This window comes from Eleutherodactylus coqui, chromosome 1, assembly GCF_035609145.1.
Source record: "Eleutherodactylus coqui strain aEleCoq1 chromosome 1, aEleCoq1.hap1, whole genome shotgun sequence".
Taxonomy (NCBI): domain Eukaryota; kingdom Metazoa; phylum Chordata; class Amphibia; order Anura; family Eleutherodactylidae; genus Eleutherodactylus; species Eleutherodactylus coqui.
In genome coordinates, this window is record NC_089837.1 from 518,292,702 (window position 1) to 518,312,078 (window position 19,377).

The 19,377-nt window shown below is 47.1% G+C and overlaps 1 protein-coding gene across 1 annotated transcript in view; it reads left to right on the forward strand.

Moving 5' to 3' along the window:
* DLG2 (discs large MAGUK scaffold protein 2) overlaps positions 1-19,377 on the forward strand; it is a 469,593-nt gene that overhangs the window by 386,737 nt on the left and 63,479 nt on the right. The window contains exon 16 of the mRNA XM_066588133.1: positions 9,962-10,138. Within this exon, the coding sequence (XP_066444230.1) occupies positions 9,962-10,138 (177 nt within the window). The remainder of the gene's footprint in view (positions 1-9,961; positions 10,139-19,377) is intronic.

The window sequence follows — 19,377 nt, forward strand, 5'->3', positions numbered from 1 at the left end:
ACAGGGCTTGTTTGTAGTCTGTAACCATGGAGACACATAGATCTGCACAGGAGCTCGATACACAAAACCTTTTAATCACAATTCCTTACAAGTTTCTTCATGTTTTCTTCTATCCGCATTGAAGTGATGTCAGCTGCACCTTCACAGATTACGGCTTCTCTGCGCTGACAAGTCTTCTGTAAGGAAAGGGTTCAGCTTGCAGATATGTTGCGCACATCATTAGCAGGGCTGGTACCCCCTACATGAGGAACATATTGTAAATCGTTAAGCCCAGTGTCGTTACTGCATCTCACCGGCTTCACGGCAATAAATAACTTGAAGTGTTTCCTGTGGGAGTCTTTAATGGCGTTCTGTTTGTGAGCTCGCCGCTGCCGCTGAAGGAGAATCACATTTACTTTATGACCCACGCCAGTCTCTTAATTGCTGTGGGTGTCGGTGGCTGTAAAGCGCTCTATCCCCAGTGGGTCCTCGGTGCCTGTGAGGCGAGCGCCGCGCACATTACCCAAAACACGTTTTATAGATACATCTGTTATAAACGTAATCTGCTACCACTGAAGGAAGAGCGGGGACGTTCGTTACCGCTGCAGAGGGTTTTTTTAAATTTTCTTACTTTCAAAAAATCCCAGGTCTCTTATTTTTCTGGATTTGGGTGAAATTTAGGCAATGTTGTAAATTACGGGCGAAGTGGTCATGTCAACATGGTCATTGAGGGAAACGTGGTCATGTCCAAATTAAGGTATGCTGCAATATTACCAATTGGCGCAAAGAAGCCTTAGTATGAGAGGGTTTGTACACCTTTAAAGTGACTCTCCGGGTCTGGGACGAAATTCTATCCAGATATCAAACGTTACCTGCCACCCATCCTCTACGTTGTTCTCCCACTTTTAGAGTTCTCAGTCTTGCAAGATGGCCGCCTTAGTCTTCTTACTACCTAATGCACACTACAGTGGTAGTCCGAGGCACTTCATGCTGCTTCTTGATTAGTCAAAGCTGATCATGTGACTAGCATTGGCCAATCACAGAGCAGGTGTAGTACATTGGTAGCCTAGCACACTAACAATGCACCGGTAGCCAAAAGATTACAGCGGCTATCTGTGGCTATATTACAAGCAGGGCCGGGGACTTGGTGAATCTGAGGGACAATGATGCAGAGGATGGGCGACAGCTAATATAATTACCTCCTCAGGTCCCAAGACAGAATTTTGTCCCAGGACCAAAAAGTCACTTTTTAAAGAGTTGCCTAAATTTCCTCCTAATCCACGAAAGCCCAAATATCATGATGAAGAAACCAACTGCCATCTGTGTATCTCAACTAGAGATGAGCGAGCATGCTCTTCAGAGCTTGTTACCCGTTCGAGTATTAGGGTACTCGAGATGCTCGTTACTCGAGACGAACACCACGCGGTACTCAAGTCAATTGCATTTCCTTCTCCGCATGTTTAGCGCCATTTTCTAGCCAATAAACATGCAGGGGAAGGCATTACCACTTCCTGCTGTGACGTGCCAGCCCTATCCCACCCCCCTGCAGTGAGTGGTTGGGCCGATGAGGTGACCGCTGAGTACTTAAACTGGTCTCGCCCGCCGCTCGCCTCAAACGCATGCTGGCGGAGGTTAGGGAAAGTGCTGCTGCTGATAAAGGGAAAGTGTTAGCGTAGGATCCTGTCTTCAAGAACCCCAATGGTCCTTCTTAGGGCTACTACTCATAGTGTGCATTACTGTTGTGGCTGGCTGGGAACAGTAGTGCGCCCTTTTTTTTTTTTTTTTAAAGCATCTAGCCCTGTGCAGAGCCTTTCATTTATACCGTTCTGTGTCTGCAGTGCATTAGACAGAGATCTCACCACGAAACAGTACTGTAATATTTCCTCGGCCACTGCAAAGTATTTCAGCTCTGCCACTGAGCAGAGCGTCTCACAATACCCTTTCCTTGGGGGGGGTTGAGATAGCTGCTGTTACCAGCACTATCCACTGGCTTTAGAGTCTTCTCCCACTCAATACAGCCTCTATTATCTACAAGTCTCTGTGAGCGGTAAATTACCCCTAGGTATCAGCGCAAGACAGCGGGTTACTTTTTTCCTAGTCACAGCATAGAGCCTCCGCTATTTACAAGTCTCTGTGTGCGGTGAATTAGCCACAGTTGTCAGTACTGTACATTGGGGTAATTTATTTGGGCCCTGCTCTATTCTTAATCAGCCATGATGAGGATTAGGGGTAAGGGTCGAGGACGTGGACGCGGGCGTCCAAGTGAGGGTATGGGCACAGGCTGAGTTCTTGGGCGTGGTGAATCACAGTCAGCTGCTGAGGGATTAGGAGAGAGCCACGTTTCTGGGCTCCGCAGATTCATATCACAGTTTGCGGGTCCGCGTGGTAGACCTTTATTACAAACAGAGCATTGTGAGCAGGTCCTGTTGTGGATGGCAGAAAATGCATCCAGCTATGTATCGACCACCCAGTCTTCTACGCAGTCCACTACTCCCGGCCGAGGGACTGCAACCTCTGGCTGCTGCTCCTCTTTCCTCCCAGCCTCCTCACTCCATGAAAATGACACATTCTGATGAGCAGGCAGACTCCCAGGAACTGTTCTTGGGTCCCTACCCTGAGTGGGAAAAAAATGGTTCCTCTCTCACCTGAGGAGTTTGTCGTGACCGATGCCCAACCTTTGGAAAGTTCCCGGAGTCCGGGTGATGAGGCTGGGGACTTCCGGCAACTGTCTCAAGAGCTTTTTGTGGATGAGGATGATGAGACACAGTTGTCTGTCAGTGAGGTAGTAGTAAGGGCAGTAAGTCTGAGGGAGGAGTGCACAGAGGATTCGGAAGAAGAGCTGCTGGATGATGATGTGACTGACCCCACCTGGCGTGCTAAGCCTACTAAGGACAGGGCTTCAGAGGGGGAGGCAAGTGCAGCAGCAGGACAGGTTGGAAGAGGCAGTGGAGTGGCCAGGGGTAGGGGCAGGGCCAGAGCGAAGAATCCCCCAACTGTGTCCCAAAGCACCCTCTTGCTGCAAGCCTTCGTGCAGAGGACTAGGTGTTCAAAGGTGTGGATGTTTTTTAGTGAGAGTGCGGACGACCATCGAACTGTGGTGTGCAACCTGTGTCGCACCAAGATCAGCCGGGGAGCCACCACTACCAGCCTCACCACCACCAGCATGCTTACACTCACACCCTCACCTCCACGGTCCTCCACTCCATCCAGCAATGTCTTGAAGCGCAGCGTTCAGCTGTCGCTAAGACAAGCGTTGGAGCGAAAGTGGAAATACGCCACCACCCACATGCACAAGCTTTAAACGTGCACATTGCCAAATGAATCAGCCTGGAGATGCTGCCGTACAGGATTGTGGACATGGAGGCTTTCAAAAACATGATGGCGGCGCCGGTCCCATGCTACACGGTGCCCAGTCGTCACTATTTTTCCCGATGTGACGTACCCTCCCAGGGACCGCTCACGTCCTACCCACCTCTCAATTAACAAGTGTGAGCACATCGCCAGTAGTCGGTAGTGAGCGGCGCAGCAGCACAGCAGTCACACGGCCTCCGAGCTGTTGCAGGGTCTGCCAGAGCAGACCGACCTCTGGCTTCGGCCGCTGAGCCTCCAACCGGGCATGGTCGTGTGTGACAACGGCCGTAACCTGGTGGTGGCTCGGCAGCTCCGCAGCCTCACACACGTGCCATGCCTGGCCCACGTCTTCAATCTGGTCGTTCAGCGGTTTCTGAAAAACTACCCCCACTTGTCTGACCTGGTCGGCAAAAGTGCGCCGCATCTGCAAGTCCACCACAGACCCTGCCACCCTGAGGACCCTGCAACGTCGGTTTCAGCTGCCAGAGCACGACTGCTATGCGACGTTCCCACACGCTGGAATTCTACGCTGCACATGTTGGCCAGGCTGTACCAGCAGCATAGAGCAATAGTGGCATACCAGCGGCGGAGTGGTAGTCAGCCTCCGCAATTCTTTACAGAGGAGTGGGTATGGATGGCAGACATCTGCCAGGTCCTCGGAAAATTTAAGGAGTCTACCCAAATGGTGAGCGGCGATGCGGCCATCATTAGTGTTACCATCCCGCTGCTTTACCTGCTGAGAAGTTCGCTGCTAGGCATAAAGGCCCATGCTTTGCGGTTAGAACAGGAGATGGGGGATGACAGTATGTCAGTTGATAGCCAGACCACCCTCATGTCTATCAGTTAAAAGAAAAAGGGGGGAAAAAGCGCCAAAGATAAAAAGAGAGATGGGTTCCTCTTTTTTCAGAACTTTTAGGAGAAATAAAAACATCAAGGATTTTGTGGCCCCCTCTCGCCCTCATTCTAAAAATGCAAGATCTGTGAGAGAGAATAGTAGAGGGAACCTTCTGACAAAAAGACCCATTCATGGTTCCTATAGACGTGGGATAGGGAATTGTAAATGTTGTCGAAATATAACCCATGGGACAAAAGAAATAGATATGGGAAAGGGGAAAACACCACACTCCTTGAAGAAATATATGAACTGTAGTACGACCTATGTAATTTATCTCATAGAATGTCCTTGCGGACTTAGATATGTGGGCCGCACTATTAATGCACTGAGGACCAGGGTAAAAAACATAGAACTAACATAAAAAATGGATTTACAAACCATAGCGTATCGAAACATTTTTTAAATTATCACAATAAAGATTATACGCTATTAAAAATTACACCGTTGGAGAGTATACAACCAGGGCTTTTTTCAGTTTAAAAAAATCGTGAGATGTATTGGATATTTTGATTGGGAACTCTTAAACCGGGGGGATTAAATGAAGTTTTAGAGAAAATTTAATATGTGGAATGTATTTAATGAGTTTGTTGTATATAATTGATTTATTTATTGATATAATGATTTCTAGTATTTATTAGAGTATAGCAATATGAAATATATAAAAAATACAAGGATGAGTGCATTATGGTATAAATATCCATCAGTGAATCAATATTAGTTTCAGTTCCTTACAATGGGCATTGTCGTTTTTGATAAAGTTATATGGAATATGTAATGGGAATAGTTTGTTTAGTAATATAGAAATATTGATTTTAATAAGGTTTTTTTAAAGGAAGAATACACATAAGAATGAGTATGGTTAGGTAATAATCAATTTGGGATCAGTTTGTAATATACATTCCAACGACATCAACGCTGCGTCTCAGAGTGAAACGCACTCGTTTGGTCTATACCATGTGGTACGGGATGACGTAGCGACGCTGTGTAACTCCCCGGAATTCCGGGCACCACGTGATGTGGGGATGGATGTGAGAACGTGTGGACGTAGAACCCCGTGACATCATGTGCCACATGTGACCACGCTATCCGGAATTACACAACGGAGTGACGTACATCCATACGGGTTGACGTCGCATGTCAGGCTCACAAGAGTCGCAGCGCATGACGATGAGAATGCGCGGATGACCTTCCACCCCCCTGAAGGGGATTTAGAATCATCAACATCAAGATGTGGAAGGTAAAACTTCTCTATATAAATCGCTTATGTTTTAGTGTTTGTAACTTGATAAGGGTACAGAGTGTACCGAAACGCGTTGTTATAAATCGTTTGGTGGACTCGTCATACCAATATTGGGTTGGCTTGTTGCACCACTGTCTGGCTGTATTTTAAATAAACTTCAAAGGAGAAAATTCTGGACTGGAAACTTCATCTTTGGCAGTCACAAAGACCTGTGGGAATTAGGAGGGGGAATATTGGAAATCATAACCCCCTCCTTCAAAGTAAGTCTCCTTCTTATGAAGGAATATTTACATTATGTAACTAAAAGGTTCTGTGAGCGCAGGAAATAATTTTTACTTAATGAATAATCTCTTTACCCTCATGTCTATATCTCAGTGCTTTATGGAGGAGGAGGAGGAGGGGAAAGAGACTGCTTGCCACACTGCAGAGGGTAACCATGCTGCTTGCCTCTCATCTGTTCAGCGTGTATGGGCTGAAGAGGAGGATCCTGAAAGTCATCCTCCTAGTGAGGATAGCGATGTGTTGCATACTGAGACCCTGGCACATATGGCTGACTTCATGTTAGGCTGCCTTTCCTGTGACCCTCGCGTTAGGCCTCCTTTACACGGACGGATTTCCGCCGAGTAATTCGCGGCAAAAATCCGCCGCGTTGCCCGCAGCTATTAGGTTCTATTGAACCTAATAGCTCAGGGCTCACAGTGCGGATGTCCACCGCGGAATTTCGCACCGTGAAATCTCCCGTCCTCACCCGCGGCATGCTCTATTTGCCGTGGGTGTACGCGCGGACGGCTTCCATTGCAGTCAATGGAAGCCGTCCGTTCACGCTGTCTTCTGCTGTAGCACAGCGGAAGATAGCATGAAAACGCTTCCCCGCCTACCGCCGCCGCATCATATGACGCGGCCGGCGCATCACATGGCACGGCCGCCCGCGTCATGTGACGCGGTGGGCGTGTCATGTGACGTGGTGTTGGTGGGCGGGGAAGCGTCATGCGGGAGTGAGGATGCTGGATCTGCAGGTAAGTATGGGGTCTCCTGGGGGGCGCCGTGACGGGCTCCGCCGCGGAATTTCGCGGCGGAGCCCGTCACGGCCGTGTGCAGCCGCCTTAGGCGCATTCTGGCCAACACGGATTACTGGGTGTACACCCTCCTAGTCCCATGGTATAAGGAGAACCTTTTCACTCTCATTCCCAAAGAGGAAAGGGGTACAAGAGTGATGCCATACCACAGGACCCTGGTGGAAAAAGTGATGCTAAAGTTCCCATCTGACAGCGTTAGCGGCAGAAGACGCAGTTTCGAGTCCAGCGCAGGAAGAGGAACACTCTCCAAGGCCTTTGCCAGTTTTAAGGCTCCCCAGCAAGACTGTGTCACCACTCCCCAGTCAAGGTTGAGTCGGAGGGAGCAATGTAAAAAGATGGTGAGGGAATACATAGCCGATAGCACGACCGTCCTCCGTGACGCCTCTGCTCAGTGCTGACATGCTTACGCTCATAAAGATGAATAAAGGCTAGATTTCCCCAGACTTCTCTTCTCCACCGGTGGAAAGCAGCGGATCATAAAGATTCTTTTAGTTGCAACAGGAGAAATATGCATCTTCTCTCTAACCCCCCAAAAAGGGGAGAAGCAGCTTGGTCTATCCCTTTCGTATCTTACTCCTCCTCCTCCTAAAACATCATGACATCACGCTGAACCGCCAATTTTTCTGCAGCCCAAAAGGCTCTGTTAAAACCAATGTTTTCGGAGGGCTGCCTCCAGGCTCTGTTACAAATAAAGCTACAACGAGCTTTATGTTTACAAAATGTTTATGGCTTTCACCTGCCCTCCGGGTTAAGCAATTTTTTTGTACTCTTGGTACACCAATTTTTCAGGCCTATACTCTTAGCCAACAAATTTTTCCTGCCTTCGCATATCCTCTAGGCAAACCAATTTTTTCAGGTGTTTGCCTATACTCTTGCTACAGAAATGTTTCCGGGGTCTGCCCATACTCTTGCTACTGAAAGGTTTGAGGGGTCCGCCTATACTCTTCCAACAGAAAAGTTTTAGGGGTTCGCCCATAGTCTTGCTACAGAAATGTTTCGGGGGTTCGCCTATACTCTTGCAACAGAAAGGTTTCTGGGGTCCGCCTATGCACTTGCTACTAAGAGGTTTGGGGGAGTTCGCCTATACACTTGCCACTGAAAGGTTGGAGGGGTCCGCCTATACTCTTGCAACAGAAAAGTTTCAGAGGTTCGCCTATACTCTTCCTACAGAAATGTTTCAGGGGTCCGCCTATACTGTGGGTGCACAAAGGTTTCCCATAGCGGTGTTCAGCAGTCTGGCACAAAAACACTGAATGACGTGGGCAGAAGTGTGGGCTGAGGTCCTGGGCGGGTGAAACTGTGCCATGTGTGGGCACTCTGATTTCTTCATGTGTAATACTGTCTTTGAGTTTCATAGGCCCGCCTATGCTGTGGGTGCACAAAGACTTCCCATTGCGGTGTTTTACCTATCTGGCACAAATACACTGACTGACTAGGGCAGAAGTGTGGGCCAAGGTCCTGGGCGGGGTTAAACTCTGCCATGTTTGCGCACTCTCTTTTATTCCTGTTTAATATTGCCCCTAGGTTCCAGGGGCCCGCCTATGCTGTGGGTGCACTAAGGCCTGCCATTGCGGTGTTTTACCTATCTGGCACAAATACACTGAATGACTAGGGCAGAAGTGTGGGCCGAAGTCCTTGGCGGGGTGAAACTTTGCCATGTCTGGGCACTCTGATTTCTTTATGTGTTATACCGTCTTTGAGTTTCATGGGCTTGCCTATGCTGTGGGTGCACAAAGACTTCCCATTGTGTTGTGTTACCTGTCTGGCAGAAATACACTGACTGATTTGGGTAGGGTGCAGACTGCTTTCCCATTGCGTTGTTTTACCTGTCTGGCACAAATACACTGAATGACTAGGGCAGAAGTGTGGGCCGAGGTCCAGGGCAGGGTGAAACTCTGCCATGTTTGGGCACTCTCTTTTCTTCCTGTTTAATACTGTCCCTGGGTTGAAGGGGCTCGCCTATGCTGTGGGTGCATAAAGATTTCCCATTGCGGTGTTTTAGCTATCTGGCACAAATACACTGAATGACTTGGGTTCGGCGCAGAAGGCTTCCCCCATTGCGGTGTTCTATTATCTGACACCTACACAGAATGAAGTGTGTGGGGACACATGGATTTCCCATAGCTATGTAACTCACGGCACCTTGGGTCACACAAGGTGGAGGTTGGGACCGAGCCTGACCCTGGGCCCGCTCACAGGCTTCCCACACAGAGTATTGCGGGTCTGACCTCGGTCATGGTTTCTCGGGCTTATTATGCCACCTCCTCCTCCTGCTTGGGGTCTGGGGATCAGCGCTGGGCGACATGTATTATCTCTCGTGCTACAAATTACGACAGCTATCCGAGATACGGGATTGGAGCGTTCACAGGAAGTGAAACGGATTTAATGAGACTTTCACAGGGTCACTGTATATGTGTGGTGGCTACTTTTGCAACACCTCCTGCTTCAAACCAATCTTTGGTGTTAGTATGCGCTGCTGCATTGTGGAGATGTGTAGAAGTGCTGGCACCTGAGTCCCCTTTATGCCCACGTTTGCGGCTCCTGACAATTTTGTGATGGAGGTGGCACGGGATTGGAATGATGATCGTATGTCAATTTATCATCAATTGTCATCAGCATTGTGGGCTATCGCCCACACTTTCAAAGAGGGTCGCTGCCTAGCCCTGCCAACCCTCTGCAGTGTGTGCCTCCGGTTCCTCCTCATCCAGTACGCACTTATAAATAGACATGAGGGTCGTGTGGCTATGAAGCGGGCGTGTGGCATGAGGCCAGCTGAATGCTGCGCAGGGAAAATTTTGTGTGCGCTGTGGACGCAGGGTCATGTGGGGGGTTGGACAGCAATGCCAGCATGTAACTCAGGAGAAGAGGCAGCGGTGTCACCCGCAGGCGGTGATTGTCCTTGGGTGCAGGTAGTGTGGTGCTTAGCTAAGATGTGCCAGCGCGTGTGCCTTGCTAATGAGGGTCTGTCCCAAGTAAATTGGGGGTGACAGCCAGGCTCTTGCCTCCATTTTGGTTTAATAGTGGGACCTGGGAGTCTCAGATGCAGCCATACATGCTGCCCCTGCCCTTCCCTATCCGTTTCTGTGGTGTTTCCATGACTTTCTCATGTTTTCGGTGTTTCACAAATCATCCCCTATGTGGAGCATCGGTCATATACAAAAATGCTCGAGTCCCCCATTGACTTCAATGGGGCTCGTTACTCGAAACGAGCTCTCGAGCATTACGAACAGTTCGACTCGAGTATCGAGCACCCGAACATTTTTGTGCTCGCTCATCTCTAATCTCAACCACTGATGCAAGAAGCTCGTTATCATCATCCCATGTTCTGTGCTGGTTAGCGGGACCCTGTCTCCTAACTTCCCCAACAGAATGTAAATGGAGGCTTGCGATAACAAGACCTTTCTTCTTCTTCTCTTTCAGAGCCATGTTTGACTATGACAAAAGTAAGGACAGCGGTCTCCCGAGCCAGGGCCTCAGCTTTAAATATGGAGACATCCTACACGTAATCAATGCATCTGATGATGAATGGTGGCAAGCCAGAAGAGTCACACAGGATGGAGACAGTGAAGAAATGGGCGTCATACCCAGCAAGCGGAGGTATTACATTGCAATTTCTATTTACTACAGAGCAATTTAAGTTAAAATCTGGCTAGATAGAAATGTGACAACCTGCAGCCACCAGTAGGGGGAAGCCTACTAATGATCTCATTGTGGGCTGTATACATCAGTCTTCACTGAGCTCCCTCTAGAGGTGGCCGCAGGTAGACACAATGTACTCATGTAACTCTATGCCAATGCAGGGGATTTGAAACTCTGTATAAGAAAAAAAAAAACAAGCTCCATCTGCTATAAAGATACACTATTAAATTAATCAGCACAGAATCTTCTAATTTGATCATCGGACCGGATTCCTCTCCTACAGTGCAGAGTTAAACCTGTATAAACATCACATTGGCTTTTTTTACAACTTTCTGATTCTCTGCGGCGTATTTATTGCTTTTGACTTTTAATTCCAAAACAGAATTTCCAGACTACATCGCGCTGGAAGGATTATTCAAATGTGTTGAAGCCGCAGCGGAGGAACGCCGCAGTCAGCTGCTCGTATTGTAAAGCGAACCTGTCATCGGTTTTTACTAACATAAGCCACCAGTTATGATGTAAACGCTACCAGTCTGCTCCTCTCTGCCCACAATTAGTTGACAATGACTGTTAATAAAAGCTTGTCTTAGGGGGTAATGCTTAAAAAGTTCCATTCTGAGTCAGGCTACTACTAATAAGATGCAAGTTTCTCCAAAACTACTGTACGGGTGCATACAGCAGACTTATCACTCTAGTCAATGGAATGGGCATGATTTTATGGTGCTGTCAGTGAAGGTTGCAAAAAGATGGCAACAAATTCCCTAAAAGAAAAATAGCTCTTACCATTCCTGTCTTAATGTTTTGCACAGTACTGTAAGTTTAATAAAGATTTTTATTCATTACTAGCTTACCCGTCACGCGTTGCTGCGAAGACAGGCAGACAGACATACATTTGTTTTTATATACAGTATATAGATAACAACCAATCACAGCGCAGCTTTCATGTTACCTCAGCGGTATAATATATAACAACTAGAGATGAGCGAACGTACTCGGATAAGCACTACTCGTCCGAGTAATGTGCTTTATCCGAGTATCGCTGTGCTCGTCCTGAAAGATTCGGGGCGCTCCGCTGCTGACAGGTGAGTCGCAGCGGTGAGTGGGGCAGAGCGGGCGGGAGAGAAGGAGAGAAAGATCTCCCCTCCGTTCCTCCCCGCTCTCCCCTGCAGCTCCCCGCTCCGCAGCGCGTCCCGAATCTTTCAGGACGAGCGGGGAGGTACTCGGATAAAGCACATTACTCGGATGAGTAGTGCTTATCCGAGTACGTTCGCTCATCTCTAATAACAACCAATCACAGCGCAGCTTTTATGTCACCTCAGCTGTATAATATATAACAACCAATCGCAGCGCAGCTTTCATGTTACCTCAGCTTTATAATATATGACAACCAATCACAGCACAGCTTTTATGTTACCTCAGCGGTATAATATATAACAACCAATCACAGCGCAGCTTTCATGTTACCTCAGCAGTATAATATATAACAACCAATCACAGCACAGCTTTCATGTTACCTCAGCAGTGTAAGAAATAGCAACCAATCACAGCACAGCTTTCATGTTAATTTAGTAGAATAAGAAATAGCAACCAATAAAAGCACAGCTTTCATGTAACCTCATTTGTATAAGAAATAACAACCAATCACAGCGCAGCTTTCATGTTACCTCAGCACTATAAGGAATAGCAACCAATCACAGCGCAGCTCTCATGTTACCTCAGCAGTATAAGAAATAGCAACCAATCACAGCACAGCTTTCATGTTACCTAAGCAGTATAAGAAATAGCAACCAATCACAGCGCAGCTTTCATTTTACCTCAGCGGTATAATATATAACAACCAATCATAGCACAGCTTTTATTTTACCTCAGCGGTTTAATATATAACAACCAATCACAGCGCAGCTTTCATTTTACCTCAGCATTCCCAATATCCAGCAATTGTTTTGCGATCTTTGTCTGGGGGGCATAACTGTCGATGATGCTCGCACGCGCGCCACCTATCATAGGATAGATTTACTGTACCAGAAACCTTCCCAGGAGTGTACTCAACAACTTCCCAAAGTTTCATGGCGATCGGATGAATGGTGTAGTAATGCATAACGGACAGACAGACAGACAGACATTTTTATATATATAGACTAGTAAATTTAAGAAATATTAAAAAGTTTTAAAAAACGGTAGCTGCATCAAAAAAAATATACTAGTAATCTTTATTTCTATAGTGCCAACATATTCTGCAGTGCTTAATACATATATAGAAAATAAAAGTAAAATAAAAACTGTCGTGTCCGTAAAAGTCTAAGTTAGGGCTTATTCAGATGAGCGTATATCGGTCAGGTTTTCACACCCGGCCAATATACACTGCCCCTCTCTGCAAGGGGACGAGGCGGGACGGACTGGGAGCTAGTGCACTGAGCTCCTGCCCCCTTCCCCACTTATAATAGACAACTGATAATAGACAGCTGTTGAAAGCAATGGGCTGCCGGCAAGCGCTGGATAAATTTTCGGGGAAGGGCTTAAAATATAAGCCCTTCCCTGAAAACCATCCTGCAAATCTGTAAAAATAAAAAAAAAGTATACTCACCTTTTCTCTGCAGACGGAGTTCAGCCGCGTCCGGCCGGCAGTTTTCCTGAACTGCTCTCTGTTGTATTCAGCATGCGGGGATTTAAAATCCCCGCCTGCTGAATGGGCTGCCTCTGATTGGTCACAGCCCTCAGCCAATCAGAGGCAGCTCTGACTCACCCATTCATGAATTAATGAATGGGTGAGTGAGTGCTGCCTCTGATTGGCTGAGCACAGGGACCAATCAGAGGCAGCTCTCAGCTGTGATTAAATAGCTGCCACAGAGAACAATCTTTAGTACATGTTCTCAATGGGGTCAGCGCTGCTGCCGCCGGCCCCATTGAGCGCATATATAGAACACAACGATTCACAGAACGCAGATAGGTGCGTTCTGCGAATTGTTGTGTCCTATAATTTATCGCACATCCGCATAAAAAGCGGACATGTGCCCGCTCCCATTGGGATGCATTGGGTCTATAGATCTGCAGATCGCAAGCGCGTCTGCAAATCGGACGAAAAAACGCCCGTGTGACCGAGCCCTTACTCCGTAAAAGCAAATCCCTTGAAAAATGGGAAAATTGCGTGTTTGTTTCCCTTTTCAGCTCACTTTTACATTTTGTACACTTTCCCAATGCATGATATGGTATAATAAAAGGGAAGCCATTCAAAACTACGTGTCTGCACATAAAATAGCCTCTCTTAGCGATGTCTGATTGTTTCAAAGTGAGGAGGAAAAAATGAAGAAAGCTGCAGCATTTGAGATTTTTGTGCCGTTTTGCACGCGATAACCTTCCTGACCGACCTCTACAGGCCTCTGCCAGCCAAGCCAGAAACCTCCTGCACACTGATGGGGGGTAAACACTCAGAACAGTCTGTCTGCACATGGAGAAGACTCCTTATATCCCCGGTCATTGTTATAAGGCTTGTTAAAAAGTCTGACGTTGCCTTGCAGGAATGCAGCTTTCCAGTAGGTGGTGCTGTAGAGGCATTGTTTCGTCTTCCTTTTTGCACTATGCTCACCACTTTACAAAAAAGGGGGTTGTGGCATTACAGAAACTGGCGCAAATTACAGCTGGCATCTAAGGCCAGTTCATGGCTGGCATAGATTTCAGTGTGGTGCACAGACTGGCCAGACGTGTCACGTTTGGCGCACTACACTCTGGATCTGTCTTTACTTAGATTGACGTATAAAATGTTGGTCTTTGTATATATCCCCCCTTCTAGTGTCTGCTGAAATGTGCTTTAGTAGGGAATACTGACGGTAATTGAGGCTTCTCCATTGTGCCGCTAAATGGGGAAAACTGAATATCACTTAATGTGCAGTTCAGGCGCCACGGTGGTCAACAACGAAAGTAACCACAAGTCTCAAGTATCCAGCTTGTCCTCACCGCAGATGACCTTCAGATTGTTTGCTACTAAGAAAAAGGGAAGAAGTGGACCAAGGAAGGAGGAAGAGCAATAACAGTTGTCTTACTTTCCTCTGAGATCCGCTCCCAGCTGATTGGAGAGGTTGTGGCACTCACACAAGTGCCATGGCGACTCGCAAGTTGGGGGAGCAGTGCGACACTCAAGTTGCCAAGACCGATTTACTGAGGTTGAATTTTTTGTCACCTGCAGGTTACCGTCACAGCAACTTGCCAATTGGGCTATGACCTTGTTGACTCTACTGAGAGTTGAAAGGTCGTAGGGCTACATGGCAATCTTCCGTTGTGTGACCCCTTTCACAGCCCAAGCCGCTGTGTAGCCCTAGACTTATTTGATGGTACTTTGCTGGTACAGCTTATGTGCAGTAACTCTGCTGGCACTCTTTATGTGGACACTCGGCTTCAAAAATATTGGTTCACGGTAGCCTGCTGGTAAAATTTAAGTGGGGCACTCTACTGCCACTACTATTTATTAAGGATACCATGCTAGTACATTTTACGTGGGCACTCTGCTTGCACTTGTGATGTGGGCACTCTGTTTGCACTACTATTTATTGAGAGTACCCTGGTGGTACAGTTTATGTGGGCTGGCACTAATATTTATTAAGGGTACCATGCTGGTTACGTTTAGGTGGGGCACTCTGCTGCCACTACTATTTATTGAGGGTACCGTGCTGGTATAGTTTAGATGGGGCACTGTGCTGGCACTACTACCGGTATTTGTTGAGGGTACCATGCTGGTATAGTTTAGATGGGGCACTGTGCTGGCACTCTTTATGTGAGCACTCTGCTTGCAATAATATTTATTGAGAGTACTATCCAAGTACACTTTAGGTGGGCATTCTGCTGGCATTAAAATCTATAGAAGGTACCCTGCTGGTACAGTTTAGATGGGGCACTCTGCTGGCACTACTATTTATTGAGGGTACTGTCCTAGTACACTTTAGGTGGGCACTCTGCTGGGCATTCTGCTGGCACTACTATGTATTGAAGATACCCTGCTGGTGCAGTTTAGATGGGGCACTCTGCTGGCTCTACTATTTATTGAGGGTACTGACCTAGTACACTTTAAGTGGGCACTCTGCTGGCTCTACTATTTATTGAGGGTACTGACCTAGTACACTTTAAGTGGGCACTCTGCTGGCACTACTATTTATTGAGGGTACTGTCCTAGTACACTTTAAGTGGGCAATCTGCTGGGCATTCTGCTGGCACTACTATGTATTGAAGATACCCTGCTGGTGCAGTTTAGATGGGGCACTCTGCTGGCTCTACTATTTATTGAGGGTACTGACCTAGTACTATTTAAGTGGGCACTCTGCTGGCTCTACTATTTATTGAGGGTTTTGTCTTAGTACGCTGTATGTGGGCAGTCTGCTGACACTACTATGTATTAAGGGTCCCAGCCTGGTACAGTTTAGGTGGCACACTGTGCTGGCAGTCCTTGTGGGAAGCTCTTCTGGCACAAGCAATCCACAAGAATGTACAATATGACGCACGTGGATGAGTTTTTATAGAAGGCCATCAGACCTCCTGCAGACTCGGGGGCTTCAGATACAGATTGCACCCCTTGTGATGAAATAGGTGAAATCCATGTCAGATCTGCAGGTCCGTCCCCTCCTAGGCAACAAGGATCCTCAGCTTGTAGATCCGCCCTGATACTATGCCAGTTTCTGGAGTCTTTGGAGAATGGCGCTCCCAGTACCGCCGGCGTCACCAGTCACTTGTCTGATAATGCCTCAACAAAATGTCAACAAAATGCTGAAACATAAATCCCATCTAGTTTTAATAAGGTTAAGTGACTGTAGACGTTCACCGGCGCCCCCATCTCCGATGCCAGTCATACTTCACTGCGCTGCACCGCTGCTTCCCGGAATTACAAGAGCCGTGATGGAAAATAATGTCGTAAACAGAATCCTTCAATCTACCGTATGTGCAAGAGAAATAAAGCAGCAAAGCGGAGTAAACTGGAGGCAGCGGCTCATAACAAACTGAGGGGCGCTAGAACAAGGATCTGGGCTGGACTGACAGATCCCCTGGGCAGGGGGCGTCTCGCTGCGCTCTGAAAGGGAGGATCGGGTACGGTAGATTCCAGATCTCCAATCCTCTGCTCCTGCGGAGATCAGCAGCGGCACTTGGGGGTACGGGGATTTGGGGAGATTTTTATCTCCACTTTTCAAAAGCCAAAACTTTGTAACTTTTCCGCCTACATGGCCGTATGAGGACTTTTTTGTTGTAGCGTGAGTTATAGTTTTTATTGGTACAGGAGGGACAGGGAGAAAAAAAACAGCAATTCTATCACTGCTTTTAGTTTGTTTTCTACGGTGTTTATTATATGGTGTAAATGGCATGATAACTTTTTTTTGCAGCCTGCTGTGATTATACAATACCGAAATGATATATTTTTTTAGCTTTTTTTTCTGCTTTTGTAAAATAAAAACCCTCTTTTGTGAAAATAATTTATTTTTTGCATCTCTGCATCAAAAGGGCTTATTCACATGAGCGTATATCGGCCGCCGTTTTCATGGCTGGCCGATATATGCTACTATCTGATGCATTGGATTCCAACGCATCAGAACACACAGGCGTATTACCGTGGCGTAAAAGCGCCAGGCAGGAAAGATAGCCCTGGAACTAACTTCCTGGCTAGACTGCGGCCACTGCCATAGACTCCTATAGGAGCTAATGACAGCAGCCGGAGAAGGGAGGCGTGACTGCTAAACTCCCTCCCCCTTCTCTCTTCCTTTCTCCTCCCCTCCGACTGTTTGCAATGGAAGGGGGCAGGATGCCGGTGGTGCTAAGCTCTACCCTCGTCCTGCCCCCTCCCATAGTCAGAGGGGAGAAGAGACGAGGTGAGCCGACAAGAGGGAGGGAAGGGGGAGACAGCTGAGCACAGCTATGCTGGCTCCCTCTGCCCGACGGCATATACGCGGAGCCCGTGCATCACATGACCCTGAATTTTTTGTATTTTTCCATTGATGGAGCTTGGTGAGGGCTTGTCTTTTTGCATGATAAGCTGTAGTTTTTATTGGTACTATTTGGGGGTAAGTACGATTTTTCTGATCACTTTTATTGCATTGTTTGAAAAGTTGAAGAACAAAAACAGCATTATGGCTGTGATTTTTTTTTTTTCTTTTACAAGATAAAAAAGTACTAATTTTATTGTATAGGTCATTACAGATGTGGCAATTCCAAATATGCATTTTTTTTACTCAATTTTTTTCCAGAAACCAAAAAAGGGAGATTTCTTTTTACTTTAATATTTTTTTCAACCAACTTTATTGTTTTTATTTTTTTCATTTTCCTTTACGGGACTCGAACCTCTGACCCTTTGATCGCTCAGATAATAAACTGAAATACTTCTGTATAACAGTGTATTATATTTGTTCTTTTACATTGCCATGGCAAGCCTAAAGGCTACTGTTAGGTCTTCGGTTGCCATGCAACCCAAAAAGCTTCTGCTATTGATTTGCAGAGGCTGATAATGTAACAAGGGCAATGGCCTCCTTCTGTTAACTACTTACATGTGACGTTCAGCATCTCCAATCTCAGCCATTGCAGCAGAAGCCCAGCCGTCAATTACAGGCAGACGCAGCTGTGGATTTGGCAGGCTCAACTAGTAATCTTATATCATCAATATGTCATAAATATACAACATTTCACCTTAAGCCCTTCAGACCATTACGTAAATATACATCATAGGGGCAAGAAGGGGTTAATTCTTTTTCACATAGGCATTACGAGCATCATGCCCAGTAAATCTTGGGCAGGTGCCCGGTGCACTTGGTGGGTTCCATGGTTTCCTGAGAAAACATGCTCTTGTCTATACGTGTCAAGACAGTGGTGGGCTACACAATGACCCACGGTGATTCATGATGTGAGTGATGGTGAAGGGTCCCGAAAGGGATGGTACCACAACTGGCAGGACAGGTGATAAAAGTCTGATCATTGTGAGTCTCCACGCAGACACCCCCATCAATCCCAAGAACGGAGATGGTGTATTGCCCTCTCTTCCTCATGCGGCATCACTGCACCTCCTGCAGTGAGGACAAGACTGAATGGAGTGATGGTCATGCATGTCTGGTGCCACACATGTGCTTCATTCACATGACATAAGGATGATCTCAACATGCTCCTCTGGAGAGAACGCCATCATTCACATTGCATTCAATGAAGAAAATTCACTGTTTTACGTGAGAAGGAATAAAGATATGTGAAAGTGAAGCCCACCATTGTGTTCTGGTGAAACTCTCTGCCAGTCTGATATATCACTCACCTATCATTCCCCTGAAAAAATTCTAGTTGAATCCAAGGTGGCGGCATTCAAAATGGCCGTCATGTTGGTAATATGGCCTAACAGGTTTCCCCCTTCACCGGTAGCTTGTATGCAAAACTGCATCACTGTCTGCCAAACCGTTTCATTCTATATGGGTGTTTAAATACTTTAGAATTACAAATCATCTTCCCAATTTGAACCCTTCATAACTCCCGTTTAGAGATGAGTGAACGTGCTCGGCTACGCCCCTTTTTCGCCCGAATACCGCGAATTCCGAGTACTTCCGTACTCGGGCGAAAAAATTCGGGGGGCGCCGTGGCGGCACGGGGGGTAGCAGTGGGGAGTGGGGGGGAGAGGGAGAGAGAGAGGGCTCCCCCCTGTTCCCCGCTGCTACCCCCCGCACCGCCACGCCTCTCCCCGCCCCCCGGCGCCCCCCGAATCTTTGCGCGCGAGTACTGAAGTACTCGAAGATGGCGGTACTCGGGTGCGTAAGTACTCGTAACGAGTACGTTCGCTCATCTCTACTCCCGTTTAATGACCCTCAGATATCTACATTTAATATCAATGGAAACAGAAGGGCAAAAGGTTTGTTGAACTACATGAAAAATGTTTTCCACATCAGAGGTGATCAGTGAGCCCCTTTATCACTCCACACATCAAGCTTGTAGTCAATTTCCTGCCATACACGGTGTAACGTCTCACGATTGACTGAAGCAATGGCTTCTGGGATTTCGCAGATCATGGATGGTTGATGATGTATGACTATCTTTAACACTTCCCCAGAGAAAGAAATCACAAGGCGTAGGGTCCGGGAAACATGGAGGCCAAGGAAGAAGATCACTATCATGACCAGAGACATGGACAATCCTTCTGTTTGTAGTCACCTACTGAGCTTACTTCTGACTTCATTGTGACAAGGTGGGGGGCATCCTGT